At 42.7% G+C, this 16,731-nt stretch overlaps 1 protein-coding gene across 3 annotated transcripts in view; it reads right to left on the reverse strand.

Moving 5' to 3' along the window:
* The window catches only part of PLCB1 (phospholipase C beta 1), a 497,312-nt gene that overhangs the window by 198,722 nt on the left and 281,859 nt on the right, over positions 1–16,731 (reverse strand). For all 3 annotated transcript variants that reach the window (XM_082215463.1, XM_082215464.1, XM_082215462.1), the window contains one exon: positions 59–138. In XM_082215463.1, the coding sequence (XP_082071589.1) occupies positions 59–138 (80 nt within the window). The remainder of the gene's footprint in view (positions 1–58; positions 139–16,731) is intronic.

The following is a 16,731-nucleotide window of genomic DNA, read 5'->3' on the forward strand; positions in this document are numbered from 1 at the left end:
AGCTGACACACAACGAAGAGTAGAAACATCCTCCACAGCTCAGTGCTTTGTCACTTACGCTTTTTCCAGAAAAGCATCCCTTGACATGTTCTGTGCCAGCAGGTTTGACGCCAGACTGAAGATTTCCTCCGACCATTCCTAAACAGACAGAAAGGAATTGCCACTTACGTTCAATTTATTTCTATTTTTTAATTTGCAAATTGAATTTCTACACCCCCCCCCCTTCATCCAAAGATCACGAGGCTGTTTACAATAGCAAGCACAGGACAGAGGAGCAATCCATCAGGACTTGAGTTCCAAGAAAACTGACAATAGGGCATACACACCTGATAGCCAAGCCCCCTTTTCAAGGTGAAAAATTGCAGGATGCTGTCCCTGGGAAGGCTCACCTGGTGCCTTCATTACATCCCTTTAGCCCCCAGGCAAAAACATTCCTCTTCTCCCAGATCCTTGGCTATTTAAACAATCTACAGCCTTTTGAACTGTGCGTGCAGGGGTAATGTTTTTATTTGTTACTATGGCATGCACCCTTGTGTTTTTATATTGAAAACTGCCCTGTGATCCTTGGATGAAGGGTGGTATAGAAAGTTAGTCAATTAATCAATAATAAAAATCACTCAGGCCAGTAGAAAGGTGTTCAGAACAGGCATCAACAGATACAGATTTACTTATAGTTTATGTGAATGGATGAGGAGGTAATGTTGGTTGACGCTGCTGTGGCTCAGAAAAGCAAAGTTTCAGCAACAATCATACAGTGGTGCCTCGCAAGACGAAAAGAATTCATTCCGCGAGTCTTTTCGTCTTGCGGTGTTTTTCGTCTTGCGAAGCATGGTCCGTCACAACTGCGCCTCTTCAAGCGGCTTTTTTAAAAAAGCGCAAGATGTTTTCATCTTGCGAGGCAAGCCCATAGGGAAATTCGTCTAGCGAAGCAACGCAAACCGAAAAACCCTTTCGTCTAGCGAGTTTTTCGTGTTGCGAGGTATTCGTCTTGTGGGGCACCACTGTAATTAGTATTTATACAGTATTTTTGTATGTCCCGAATGCTTCACATACATTATCATAGAACCTACACTGTAAGGCAGGTTCTGTATTATCCCACTATTCTAGATGGAAGCAGTACAGGGAGGCTTGCGTAAGACTACCTTGTGAGACCATGGCAGAGACAACATCTTAATTGAGGACTTCCTAATACATAACTCTTGGTCACTACAGGGCACTACAGTGGTGCCTCGCAAGACGAAAAGAATTCGTTCCGCGAGTCTTTTCGTCTTGCAATGTTTTTTGTCTTGCGAAGCACGGTCCGTCGCAACTGTGCCTCTTCAAGCGGCTTTAAAAAAAAAAGCGCAAGACGTTTTTGTCTTGTAAAGCAAGCCCATAGGGAAATTCGTCTAGCGAAGCAACGCAAAACCGAAAAACCCTTTTGTCTAGCGAGTTTTTCGTCTTGCGAGGCATTCGTCTTGCGGGGCACCACTGTAGATCTCTTTCAACATGATTATTTTTCTGCTAAACAACTAAGCTGAAACTACCATCAAACATGTTCTGGAATGAACCAAATGATAGCTTCTTTACAGTGGTACCTCGGGTTAAGAACTTAATTCGTTCTGGAGGTCCGTTCTTAACCTGAAACTGTACTTAACCTGAAGCACCACATTAGCTAATGGGGCCTCCTGCTTCCGCCATGCCGCTGCTGCACAATTTCTGTTCTCATCCTGAAACAAAGTTCTTAACCTGAGGTACTATTTCTGGGTTAGCGGAGTCTGTAACCTGAAGCGTCTGTAACCTGAAGCGTATGTAACCCGAGGTACCACTGTATACATAAAATACAACACACTTATTTCCATTAGAACTTTTTTCTGCAGAATGAACCAGATGTATTTCAGTATGGATTTTAAACATACCTAAGGCAAGCATACACCTGTCCTATACTGAATGTGGAGGCAGTGGAATGAGCTCCCTTTCACAACCGCTACTCCCTTTGCCTGATAGAAATATATTTCAAGAACTGATTTTATGGCACAAACATTAATAATGTTTGAACATTAATTCAAACATTAATAATGTTTGAACCCCCCCCCCAAGCTGCATGCACAAGAAAGCAACATGTTCAGGGCTTAGCAGTAAGTTGATGATTTGAATCCCTTAAGAGAGTGGGGAAAACAACACTAATGAATCGGGGATTTTTCAAAACCTGGAATTAACAGAACGGACAGGGTTTTGCCTTGGAGAATCAAGAGTTCACTACACTTGGCGACTGTGGCATAAAAAGTCACATGTAAAAAATCCCTTTGAAGCAGAGGCAATCATATGATCAAATTAAAGGTTCCCACGCTCTGGGAGACGCAGTTGAACTGGACCGATCACCTTTCCACATGTAACATATTCTGCTTCTGCCTCTTACCCCTATTCCCACATCTCTGCTGACAGTTTGGAAGATCTCTCTGTCATCCAACCTTGAAGTTTTGCAGTTATCCTTCATGCCTCTTCATTTCCTCCTGCATACCGTCTCACAAATATCATCTTGCCAGCTTGTCATTCCCTTCCTTGAAACCCGCATCAAAGCCTAATTTATAGCAAAGCTCAAAAGGCAACCCAAGTAAATTCCTTTTCAATCTCCTTGTTATGGAAGCTCCTTTCTCCAGTCAACCGTGCATTTTGAAACTCCAGTACCGCCAAAAAAATCCATCACCAACCTGACCAATATTTCACATTTCAGGCCAAATACTGCTTAACTACTCTTCTTTCATTGCCCTCTTCTTCTTTTTAATCATCCCTTTCAGGACACATTGGATGACTCAAATCTCATTGCAGGATCTTTGTGACAGTTTAAGAAGGGGCTGCAGATGCTCTATTTTGTAGTTCTCATTTTCAGGCAGCTGCTGTACACTCTCCTCCTCTAACCTTAGTTATTTTCATTTACGTACACCTGCACATTCAGTGTTAACAATGGAGAGCTGTCAGAATTTCCCGGCCATTCTGCACATTATTTATCAACACAGAATTGAATTTCTGGTTTGGAAAAGCATGCACCTTGTAATAAGGCTGTTTGCCCTTAAGCTTACCCACTCCTTCAGAGGGCAACACTCCCTCTGAAGGAACAGGTATTTATTTACCTTGGGGGTACTTCTGAATCCTTTGCTGTCACTTGAGGTTTGAGTGGCTTCAGTAGCATGGAGTGCCTTCCATCAGCTTCAGCTGATGGCCCTTTCTGGACAGGGGTAGCCTAACTTCTGTCACCTATGCTCTGGTAACCTCTAGGTTAGATTACTGAAGTACATTATACATACAGCTGCCTTTGAAGACAGTCTGGAAACTTCAGCTGGTGCAGAATTCAGCAGCCAGGTTGTTCACCAGGCAAAATGGTTTGAGCATATAATGCCAATCCTGGCCCTACTACACTGGCTGCCAATTAGTTTCCAGGCCCAATTCAAAGTGCTACTTTTGCCCTATAAGGCCTTACATGACCACAAACTTGACATGAGCCAACAGTGTGACGCGGCAGCTAAAAAAGCCAATGCAATTCTGGGCCTCATCAATAGGAGTATAACATCTAGATCAAGAGAAGTGATAGTGCCACTGTATTCTGCTCTGGTCAGACCTCACCTGGAGTACTGTGTCCAGTTCTGGGCACCACAGTTCAAGAAGGACACTGACAAACTGGAACGTGTCCAGAGGAGGGCAACCAAAATGGTCAAAGGCCTGGAAACGATGCCTTATGAGGAACGGCTAAGGGAGCTGGGCATGTTTAGCCTGGAGAAGAGGAGGTTAAGGGGTGACATGATAGCCATGTTCAATTATATAAAAGGATGTCACACAGAGGAGGGAGAAAGGTTGTTTTCTGCTGCTCCAGAGAAGCGGACACGGAGCAATGGATCCAAACTACATGAAAGAAGATTCTACCTAAACATTAGGAAGAACTTCCTGACAGTAAGAGCTGTTCGACAGTGGAATTTGCTGCCAAGGAGTGTGGTGGAGTCTCCTACTTTGGAGGTCTTTAAGCAGAGGCTTGACAACCACATGTCAGGAGCGCTTTGATGGTGTTTCCTGCTTGGCAGGGGGTTGAACTCGATGGCCCTTGTGGTCTATTCCAACTCTATGATTCTATGATTCTACATGGCTCAGGACTAGGGCTGGGTAATATCTGGTTTTCCACATTGCGGTATATCACCAGCTAAACATCATGATACCAGGGTAGTACTATCCTAGTTCCTGAAATAAGGATGGAACTATCCTAGAGGTGAACAGTAGGCCTGGGCGACACCCAGTTTTCAACATTGTGCTGTATCACCAGGTAAACATTGCGATATACCGATCTATCACAATGTCTGAAATAAGGGTGGAGATATGCATTGTCTGGTTTCACAGTTTTTCCTGCATCGTGATTTTTGCCGGCGCCTGCTCTTGTGATTCACTGCCCCCTGCATGAGGCAGGGGAGAGATGATCTGGCAGAGTTAACAGGGGCTGCAGGAATCAAGAGCATTGGCTGGCTTCACGGTTTTTCCACATTGTGATTTTTGCATAACACACACACACACACACATCATGATTCACGCCAGGTCAAAAATTATGAAACCAATACTACAACATGGACTTCAAACTGGTTTTGGACGACAGATTGACAGATAGCCCAGCCCTACTCAGGACTGCAATACAAGGAACCACCACTCCCCATATGAACCAATCCGGACCCTGCGATCATTGTTTGAGGCCCTTCTCCATGTGGGCCATTTTCTTTTAAAATGAATCTTGCAACTCTTGCTCAGCTCTTTCAAAAAGGACGGGCAGAAAAAAGGGAGGGGGACCCCACCTTTTGTGTTAAATATTCATTTAACACAATACCCCATTCTGACTATTTTGGGGGGATTTCTCCTGCCACCCTGACAGCTGCAGAAGCTAGCTTCCCATTTTTAGATGGGGAGAATGGATCCATGAAATGGAGAGCTGCCCATCTTTAAGGCTTCACAGAAGAACCAGATGCAGCAGTCTGCAAAGTGCTTTATCATCTTGGACACGTTGTTTTCTTTCAAAGCAAAGGGGCAGGTATGAAAACCAAATATAGTAGGCCCTTTAGCATCAGATTCTTATCAAAGTGCTGTGTCTCATTTGTAATTTTAGTTCGCCCTGTCTAGTTTTTCCAGCTTCCAAAAACATCCCAACGTTGCTCTGTTCAAGAACTAATCATACGTTCTAAATCTTCTTGTGACAGTAAGTGCTACAAAGATTAATCACAGCGTAAGATAACAGTTTGAAATACTTTTAGCGCAATAAAGCCTGGTGATGTTTCTCTCACATTTAAAAACTCACGTCCTACTGATTGCATGTGCTTCCTGAGCCCAAGGCACATTTCACTTGTGATATGGGCTCTTATCAGTCCCTTGATCTCTTCTTCTTTTTTGGGGGGGGGGGTGGAATACAACTTTCGATTCAGTAGACATCTAATAAAGTCATATTAATATGCAAGTGATTTGAACCACATTAGGAAAGGGCAAATCTGCCTATTCCTAGTCCACTACACTTTCATATGCTTATACCCAAATCTGTATTTATCTACATTCCATTTTGCATTCATTTGCATTTTTTAAAAAATCCTCTCAGAGCACATATTTCAATGCATTTCTAAAGTAGCATTTTAAAGTCCACATTTTGATACATTTAATCTGCTGAGAACTGTATCACAGCATTTGGAGAAGTATCAAATCCATTGGGCAGTTTTGTTCTGAGCTCCACATTGACCCGGGAGGTGCTGATAATTTTGTACAAGAAATCACAAAGATCACGTTTCTTTGCCTTGTGCGAAACTTCAATGCTGATCCTTCTGCCATTTTACTTTACTTTCAGGGGTTAACGTTAACCTCCCAGTCGTCAAAAGGGCAAGTTTAAGAGATGTGTCAGGGGTAAACAGTGACACTCTTAGCTAATGATAGCTAATTGCAAACAGGGCATCAGGTCAAACCATCTGAGAATACACAGAGATAGGCAGCCATTAACCTCAAGTCAACATAATGTGAATGACTGTGGGAAGGTAACATATACCTAGGGAATAGTTCTCACATAGCATTTTTTCCCAGGGAACACCAATCTTGGGGTTTATTTATAGGGAGGTATGTGTACTCATGCAAACCAAATTGAGGTCTGGGTAATCATATAGTATTGGGCAATAAGGATTTACTAAACCTATCCATTCCTAAGGAAATCAGCCCTGAGTGCTCACTGGAAGGACAGATCCTAAAGCTGAGGTTCCAATACTTTGGCCACCTCATGAGAAGAGAAGACTCCCTGGAAAAGACCCTGATTTTGGGGGGAGATTGAGGGCACAAGGAGAAGGGGATGACAGAGGATGAAATGTTTGGTCAGTGTTCTCGTAGCTAACATGAGTTTGACCAAACTGCGGGAGGCAATGGAAGACAGGAGTGCCTGGCATGCTCTGGTCCATGGGGTCACACGACTAAACAACTAAACAACAATAACAGGGCACACATAAAAATGACAGCATTGCAATATGAGTAACTATGGCAGTGGCTTTGTGTACTCAGGTCTGCTTAAAGAGGGAAATCTTTGCTAGGGAGAGACAGAGAGCAAAAATCAATGGTTATCTTAAAAATAACTGACGCATGCTCGTTGTTTGGGATCCTGATTTGTGACAATATGGAGCAAACACCATGTCTGGCCTTAAATAAATGTTCAAGGAATTTTAATGAAAGCCAACAGATTTCTAAATTTCTGTGAAATTTCTAACAGAAAGCAGAGGAGTTGTGCACCTTCACAGACATAACTAAGCACAGAAGAAGATCACTATTTATTTAAGGTTGTTTCATACTGCTCTTCATAGTGAGATTTCCAGTGAATTTTACAAGGGGAAAGTAGAGCCAATGCTCCTCCTTCAGTTTTATACAGAAGTTCCTCTTCATTGCTTGCACAATGTTTAGAACTGCATAATCTGTTGGAATCAGTCTGATTCCATCCTATGGCCACTTTCAAATGTGTTCATCCATAAGTATTTTCCGCCCTGTTTCCACACAGATCTGCATTTTTAAAATCCACATGCAAATAATACCTGAATATGTGCTTTGAAATGTATTCTCTCTCAAAAGGCCTATTTCAGAACTATTTCATCTAAAAATATGGATTTCTAAATTATTTTTTTCTCCAGGTATGCATTAAAAATCAATGATTTCTAGCCTTTAAAAAAAAATTAAAACCAAGAACAGTATGGGAACATTTGGAAAGTAGATAACTAAGTTCCAATTCACATATTAATCTGGGAGGCACAGATCAGGTTTGCTCCTATCAGAATATGCAAAGAATGATTTCCTAACTACAACCAGAGTGGATTACATTGACTACATCGTCAACTCCTTTTTTCCCATTCTGTTGCTATAGATATATATTGGGCCTGAAAATAACCCAATTTGATTTCCACACAATGAACTTCAGCTTTAATAAAGAAAGCTTTGTGTTCTTTCCCCTTTTGGTTCCATGTTCTTACACCATAATTCACATGGTGCCATTTCCCTTTATGCTAGCAGCAAATTATATAGCTCCTCAATGCCCCGGTGAAGCCTTAGTTTTTGAGATCTGCTGCTTAACGAACACATTTCTCTCATCTTCCACATGCATCACACTGCATCCCTGAAGACATTTGTCTCAATATAAGTTATCTCTTCTCATAGGAAAAGACAGCACCTAAATGGTCCACATTCTCCAATGCACTTCATCCAAATTGAAACTGACTGTGTGAGGAAAATTCCCCCACCCTGCACATTTGTTTTTGGCTGGAGGCGAGGGGGAACAGCTCAGTGGCAAAGCACAAGCTTACATTAGAGAAGCCCCAGGCTCAAAACACAGCATCCCCAATGAAAAGGGAACCTTGGAGGGCTCATGCCAGGGTTGGCCTATACATTATACCATGGGTAGGCAAACTAAGGCCTGGGGGCCGGCCCCGGCCCAATCGCCTTCTAAATCCGGCCCGCGGATGGTCCGGGAATCAGCATGTTTTTACATGAGTAGGATGTGTCCTTTTATTTAAAATGCATCTCTGGGTTATTTGTGGGGCCTGCCTGGTGTTTTTACATGAGTAGAATGTGTACTTTTATTTAAAATGCACCTCTGGGTTATTTGTGGGGCATAGGAATTCGTTCATTTTCCCCACCCCCCAAAAAATATAGTACAACCCCCCCAGAAGGTCTGAGGGACAGTGGACCAGCCCCCTGCTGAAAAAGTTTGTTGACCCCTTTAAAAGTATAGAATTATGAGTAAGGTAAAGGTAAAGGGATCCCTGATCTTAGGTCCAGTCACGAACGACTCTGGGGCTGCGGCGCTCAACTCGTTTTATTGGCCGAGGGAGCCGGCATACAGCTTCCGGGTCCTGTGGCCAGCATGACTAAGCCGCTTCTGGCAAACCAGAGTAGCACACGGAAATGCCGTTTACCTTCCAGCCAGAGCAATACCTATTTATCTACTTGCACTTTGACGTGCTTTTGAACTGCTAGGTTGGCAGGAGCAGGGACCGAGCAATGGGAGCTCACCCCGTTGTGGGGATTCGAACTGCCGACCTTCTGATCGGCAAGCCCTAGGCTCTGTGGTTTAACCCACTGCACCACCTGCGTCCCATCATAGTAGTAAATGAGTCCAATAGTACTAGGCAGCTAAAAAAGCCAATGCAATTCTGGGCTGCATCAATAGGAGTATAGCATCTAGATCAAGGGAAGTAATAGTGCCACTGTATTCTGCTCTGGTCAGACCTCACCTGGAGTACTGTGTCCAGTTCTGGGAACCACAATTCAAGAAGGACACTGACAAACTGGAACGTGTCCAGAGGAGGGCAACCAAAATGGTCAAAGGCCTGGAAACGATGCCTTATGAGGAACGGCTAAGGGAGCTGGGCATGTTTAGCCTGGAGAAGAGGAGGTTAAGGGGTGATATGATAGCCATGTTCAAATATATAAAAGGATGTCACATAGAGGAGGGAGAAAGGTTGTTTTCTGCTGCTCCGGAGAAGCGGACACGGAGCAATGGATCCAAACTACAAGAAAGAAGATTCCACCTAAACATTAGGAAGAACTTCCTGACAGTAAGAGCTGTTTGACAGTGGAATTTGCTGCCAAGGAGTGTGGTGGAGTCTCCTACTTTGGAGGTCTTTAAGCAGAGGCTTGACAACCATATGTCAGGAGTGCTCTGATGGTGTTTCCTGCTTGGCAGGGGGTTGGACTCGATGGCCCTTGTGGTCTCTTCCAACTCTATGATTCTATGATTCTAGATAGGACTCATTAAAATATGGTTTAATGAGATGTGCAAGCCAGGCCGTTAAGGTATCTGTTCCCAGATTTTTTTCCCCCAGTCTTCTTAGAAATGCTCATCTAGCTGCCTCTCTCACAGCCTTTAAGGTCCTTTTATTTAGACAGGCCTTTCACCTCATGGATCGACTTTGCTTCCTGTTTTGATAGATGGCATTAGTTGAGCTGCTGCTTTCTGGCTTTGTTCTAGTTTATTTGCTCATTTTATAAATTTTAACACAGTTGCTTTGGGCTTATATTTTACTGTAGTATGAATGCAGGCTTTAATGTTGCTAACCACCTTGACGATTTAGTGCAGAAAAGCGGGACACACCTTTAAATATTATATAAATAAAACAGTTTAACTAAAATTAATTTGAAACCCCACATGACTGAAGCAGACCATGCCCTTTCCACTCCTCAGTAGTGAAGCAGCTATTACATGATTAATTTTTATTTCAGCAGCCATAGCAAAAGCAGTTCAGAAATGCCAAGTGGCTGAGAGATTAAATGTTAAAATAATTATAGTTAAATGCAGCCATTGAAGCCAGCAAATATGGTTTCTGTAGACACAGGTGTGCTGCTCAGACCAAGAGCTGGAAGAGCGTTGGCTGCCCAGCTCTTGAAAATAATAAAAAAGCACTCAGAGGGTTTATTATTTAAAACGGAGGGGGGCATTGATAAATTGAGATCCCAAGCAAAGTTTAATGACCAAAGATTTGGAGATACAGAGGTGCCTCGCAGGACGAATGCCTCGCAAGACAAAAAACTCGCTAGACAAAAGGGTTTTGCGTTTTTTGAGCTGCTTCGCAAGACAAATTTCCCTATGGGCTTGCTTCGCAAGACGAAAAACAAAAACGTCTTGCAAGTTTGTTTCCTTTTTTTTAACACCGTTAATACAGTTGCGACTTGACTTCATAGAACGTGGTGTGGTAGCCTTTTCTGAGGTTTTTGAAGACTTTGATGATTTTTGAAGCTTTTCTAAAACTTCTTTTGCAGCCATTTGGTAAGTTAAACTTTTAAAACTTTTTTGGATTTTGGGTTGAGGTGTTTGGAATTCAAGGACTTGGTGTTGGGGAGGGGTTTGCAAGAATCTGGAAGCTTGTTCCCCCCCCCCCTGCATTTTTATGATTTTCTGTGACCATTAGGCCACTCTGCTGTTTGTTTGTTTTTAAAAAACTGGATTTGAATTTCTGTGTGGTGGGTGGCTGGGGGAACAGTTGAGGAGGGGTTCTTCAGCAAGAAGCAAAGAGTGGAAGAGGAACCTTCTTCGAGTTGTCCCCCAGAGTCTTAGAAAATGTACTGTACACTTTGTTGATTTTTAAATGTTTTTCTGTCATGTTTAGAAACTTAATTTATTGTTCCTTCAATTTTTGAAATGCTCTTTACAGTATGTGCGACTTTAAAGAGCACTTAATAAACTCTTGTTGTACCAAATTTGGCTTTGTTTGGACTTTTTTTGACCATAGGAACACATTAATTGAATTTTAATGCATTCCTATGGGATTTCGTGCTTCGCAAGAAGAAAAATTCGCTAGACGAAAAAACTCACGGAACGAATTAATTTCGTCTTGCGAGGCACCACTGTAAACCAGAAAGAGAGAACAATAAGGAACAAGAGCAAGAAACAGAATTTTAGAGCTAAAAGACAAGTTGAGGTGTACATTCTCTCTGCATTAAACAATTCTTTTGAACTCGGAGGCAGGGGAGTGCATTTGAAAATGTGTCTATAGGAGATGAAGGGATACAAACGGAATACGGAAACATATTCATTCACATCTATTAAGAAAACCCATTAAAAGAGGAACAGAGAAATTCAGAAGTAAGATGATCATTGTTCATCCTTTACACGTTTAATAATTGTTAGATTCACTAAAAATATACCACTTAGTGTTAAAATGTTTAATTCTCCAAATAAAAGGAGGAAGTGGGGGTGGGGTCAGAAATCCACCTTCTGCAAGAAACTCATATTAAGAAAGGAGATTAGAACTATTAAAGGTGTGTAGAATATGTGCATCATGTGAAAAGACCAAGAGGGGTGATAATCATACTGACAATTTTCAAATACTGAGATTATGAGCTGCAAAAAACAAAACAAAAAACAAAAACAGTTTGGATATATTGTTGAAAGTACCAATTAAAAACAACAAGTATATTTTACTTGGCATTTATGTTCTGTTGGCAAAACAAGTTGTGTTTTTTTTATTAAAAATGCCCCACAAAAAACCCTTAATCTACTTTGCACTGTGATTTGCACTGTGCATTATCATCTGAAATGGCTAGATCTCAGTCTGGAGCATCCCAAAGTATGCTTCCCCAAAGTTGTTTGGGACAGAATAATCTAATAGCTGGATGGAGATTTTACTATCCAGGTAATAAAGATTGAGAGCAAAGATTCTGCTTATGTTGGGGAAATACTGAGCACTGTGCTTGGCTGCAAGCAACACTACTATTGCTGCTTATGCACTGACTCCCAGAAAGAAGAAAACAAGAATTTAACAACAAAAGCAGGGAAGTGTAGGATGGCTCAAAGAATTTCTACAAAGCAAAAGAAAGCTGAAGACAAATAATGCCCAGGACCGAATATTTTCTCCTCCTTAAGTGTTTGAATCATTAGGACCAAAAGGTTCATCATTAGTTTGGCTAATGGAAGTTCAAAGGCAGGCAACTTCTGCTGTTAGAACTATCAAATTAAAGGGCCATGAAAACAGCTACAAAAGAGAAAACAGCATTTTTTAAGGCAAAGCACAGAAGATTTGCAAAACTGAATTGTTTGAAAACACCACAGTAGGAGATGATGAGAAGAGAAGAGAGGTTTCCACTAGACATGGAGAGATATGCACAAAATGAGCATAGAACAAGATCGGTGCTTTTGGTGAGGATGGGGACAAAATTTCTTGTCCGATGTAAACTTACGTTCTCCCAACCAAGTTTGTAGTTTTATAACAGTCCCAATCACTATATCTAATGCTGTACTTGGGTGGTCAGTGCTGATCAGATTGGAGCCAAAACAAGACCACCCACAAGCAAATAAACAAGTAAAAAAAAAAAAAAAAAAGCAGCTAACTCCCCCAAACAGGCAAAACCCTCTCAAAACAGGAAGGGGTGCTGTTCACATAATAGTTATGGAACACTGGCAACATGAGGGTTCAACACAGGCTCATTCTGCCCATTGTCCATGAAGCTGCCATTTATCATCACAGCCCTTCTATTCAGGATTGAAGGAAGCACAGAAAATTGTCTCTTGCTGATCTCCATCAAAGCAGGGGGAAGAAAGTCTTTGCGTCTTTCAAGCCTTGCATAGGTTGGGCAGAGTATCACAAAGTTTTATGTTGGGAGGTGACACCTGGCATACCCTCCACCGTTACTCAGAGGGGGGGGGAGAGACATTTCTCACTTCCCTCCAGCTGACCCTCCTCAACCCCCCATTTTGTCCCCGCTCCCAACAAAGCAAATTCTATCAAAAGAAGGGCAAGTGTCACCACCATTACACCAACAGGCCACAACACACACACGTCCCACCAGTTGCACTCTCCTAAATCCATCTCTTAAAAAGCAGAGACATCACCTTGCCGACAAAGGTCCGTATAGTTAAAGCTATGGTTTTCCCAGTAGTGATGTATGGAAGTGAGAGCTGGACCATAAAGAAGGCTGATCATCGAAGAATTGATGCTTTTGAATTATTGTGCTGGAGGAGACTCTTGAGAGTCCCATGGACTGCAAGAAGATCAAACCTCTCCATTCTTAAGGAAATCAGCCCTGAGTGCTCACTGGAAGGACAGATCCTGAAGCTGAGACTCCAATACTTTGTCCACCTCATGAGAAGAGAAGACTCCCTGGAAAAGACCCTGATGTTGGGAAAGATTGAGGGCACAAGGAGAAGGTGACGACAGAGAACGAGATGGCAGTGTTCTCGAAGCTACCAGCATGAGTTTGACCAAACTGTGGGAGGCAGTGGAAGACAGGAGTGCCTGGCGTGCTCTGGTCCATGAGGTCACAAAGAGTTGGACACGACTAAACGACTAAACAACAACAACAACAACAACAACAACAACAAATCCATCTCTGTTCGAAGGCTGTGGTTCCCCCCACCCTGGAAAATCTGTTTATGGCTCAGAACAACAGCATTGAGGTGTGGTTTCTGTGAACCTCTTGTGGCTCGCCAAACCAATCCCTGCTAGTTTTTGAGTTTCTTGTGAATTTGGTTGGTTTTGCTAATTTGGAGATTGGTGCACAGGGCAGTTTTTTGAGAGTACTGTTAGTAGTCCAGAACAGAAATTGCAATGTGTTTCTGTGGATGCTTTTTGCTTACTATTATCAATCCCATCTAGTCCAGTTTGACTTGTGAAATTGGTTGGTTTGACAAACTCAGAAATTTGTGTTTTGGACACTTTCCCTGTAATATTATTTCATAGAATCATAGAATCATAGAATCATAGAGTTGGAAGAGACCACAAGGGCCATCGAGTCCAACCCCCTGCCAAGCAGGAAACACCATCAGAGCACTCCTGACATATGGTTGTCAAGCCTCTGCTTAAAGACCTCCAAAGTAGGAGACTCCACCACACTCCTTGGCAGCAAATTCCACTGTCGAACAGCTCTCACTGTCAGGAAGTTCTTCCTAATGTTTAGGTGGAATCTTCTTTCTTGTAGTTTGGATCCATTGCTCCGTGTCCGCTTCTCCGGAGCAGCAGAAAACAACCTTTCTCCCTCCTCCATGTGACATCCTTTTATATATTTGAACATGGCTATCATATCACCCCTTAACCTCCTCTTCTCCAGGCTAAACATGCCCAGCTCCCTTAGCCGTTCCTCATAAGGCATCGTTTCCAGGCCTTTGACCATTTTGGTTGCCCTCCTCTGGACACGTTCCAGTTTGTCAGTGTCCTTCTTGAATTGTGGTGCCCAGAACTGGACACAGTACTCCAGGTGAGGTCTGACCAGAGCAGAATACAGTGGCACTATTACTTCCCTTGATCTAGATGCTATACTCCTATTGATGCAGCCCAGAATTGCATTGGCTTTTTTAGCTGCCGCGTCACACTGTTGGCTCATGTCAAGTTTGTGGTCAACCAAGACTCCTAGATCCTTTTCACATGTACTGCTCTCAAGCCAGGTGTCACCCATCTTGTATTTGTGCCTCTCATTTTTTTGGCCAAGTGCAATACTTTACATTTCTCCCTGTTAAAATTCATCTTGTTTATTTTTGCCCAGTTCTCTAATCTGTCAAGGTCGTTTTGAAGTGTAATCCTGTCCTCTGGGGTGTTAGCCACCCCCTCCCAGTTTGGTGTCATCTGCAAATTTGATCAGGATGCCCTTGAGTCCATCATCCAAGTCGTTGATAAAGATGTTGAATAAGACCGGGCCCAAGACAGAACCCTGTGGCACCCCACTAGTCACTCTTCTCCAGGATGAAGAGGAACCATTGATGAGCACCCTTTGGGTTCGGTCAGTCAGCCAGTTACAAATCCACTGAGTGGTAGCATAGTCAAGACCGCATTTTACCAGCTTCTTTTCAAGAATATCATGGGGCACCTTGTCAAATGCCTTGCTGAAATCAAGGTAGGCTACATCCACTGCGTTCCCTTCATCTACCAGGCTTGTAATTCTGTCAAAAAACGAGATCAGGTTAGTCTGACATGACTTATTTTTCAGAAATCCATGCTGACTATTGGTGATCACAGCATTCCTTTCTAGGTGCTCACAGACTGTTTGCTTAATGATCTGCTCCAGAATCTTCCCTGCTATTGATGTCAGACTGACTGGGCGGTAATTATTTGGGTCCTCTCTTTTCCCCTTTTTGAAAATAGGGACAACATTTGCCCTCCTCCAGTCTGCCAGGACTTCGCCTGTTCTCCAGGAATTCTCAAAGATGACTGCCAGTGGTTCTGAGATCACATCTGCCAGTTCTTTTAATACTCTTGGATGCAGTTCATCTGGCCCTGGAGACTTGAATACATCTAAACTAGCCAAATATTCTTGTACTATCTCCTTAGTTATTCTGGGCTGTGTTTCCTTTGCTGAATCATTTGCTCCAAATTCTTCAGGTCGGGCATTGTTTTCTTTATCGGAGAAGACTGAGGCAAAGAAGGCATTGAGTAGTTCAGCCCTTTCTGTGTCCCCTGTTTGCATTTCACCATCTTCTCCCCTGAGTGACCCCATTGTTTCTTTGTTCTTCCTTTTGCTATGAACATACCCATAAAAGCCTTTTTTGTTGCTTTTAACCTCTCTAGCAAGCCTGAGTTCATTCTGTGCTTTAGCTTTTCTGACTTTGTGTCTACACGTGCTGGCTATTTGTTTGAATTCCTCTTTGGTGGTTTCCCCCCTTTTCCATTTTTTGTACACATCCTTTTTTAATCTTAATTCAGTTAAAAGTTCTTTAGATAGCCACCCTGGCTTCTTTAGGCACCTTCCATGTTTCCGTCTCATTGGTATTGCCTGACGTTGTGCTTTTAGTATCTCCCTCTTAACAAACTCCCAGCCATCATGAACTCCCTTTCCTTTTAGTATTGTTGTCCATGGGATCTCACCCAGCACTTCCCTAAGTTTTATGAAGTCGGCTTTCTTAAAGTCAAGAAATTGAGTCCTAGTATGCTTGGCTGCTCCTTTCCGCTGTATAGTAAACTTCAGAAGAGCATGATCACTCGCGCCTATTGATCCTTCCACTTCTATCCCACTAACCAGGTCATCAACATTGGTTAGGACCAGATCTAAAATGGCTGTTCCTCTTGTTGCTTCTCCCACTTTCTGGACAATGAAGTTGTCTGCAAGGCCAGTGAGGAATCTGTTTGACCTTATGCTCTTGGCTGAGTTTGACGTCCAACAAATATCCGGGTAATTGAAGTCCCCCATTACTACTATCTCCCTTCCTTTTGCATGCTTGGCCATCTGTTCCAGGAAGGCATCATCTATGTCCTCCGTTTGGCTTGGGGATCTATAGTAAACTCCCACAATGAGGTCTCTGTTATTCTTCTCTCCCTTAATTTTGACCCAAATGCTCTCACTTTGGCTTTGAGGATCTAAATCTTGGATCTCTTCACAGGTATACACATCCCTGACATATAACGCCACTCCTCCTCCTTTCTTGTCTGGTCTGTTTCTCTGAAATAGATTGTATCCCCCCATTATTACATTCCAATCGTGGGACTTATCCCACCAGGTTTCAGTGATGCCTATTATGTCATATTTAGTTTGCTGTACCAAGAGCTCAAGCTCATCTTGTTTATTTCCCATGCTTTGCGCATTAGTGTACAGACATTGAAGTCCATTAATCATTCCCCCGTGTCTCTTATTTAAGGATTTTTTCCTCCCACCACTAGGTCCGCGTGCTGTTTGCTCCATTTGGTCTATGACATTTGGATGATCATCTTCATTAATTGATAGACTCCTACCTTCAGGAGCACTGTCTCCCTCCCCCACATTAGTCAGTTTAAAGCCCTCCTGATGAGGTTTCTGAGATTT

The sequence above is a fragment of the Podarcis vaucheri genome (assembly GCF_965113315.1).
Source record: "Podarcis vaucheri genome assembly, chromosome: 3".
In the NCBI taxonomy this organism is placed as follows: Eukaryota; Metazoa; Chordata; class Lepidosauria; order Squamata; family Lacertidae; genus Podarcis; species Podarcis vaucheri.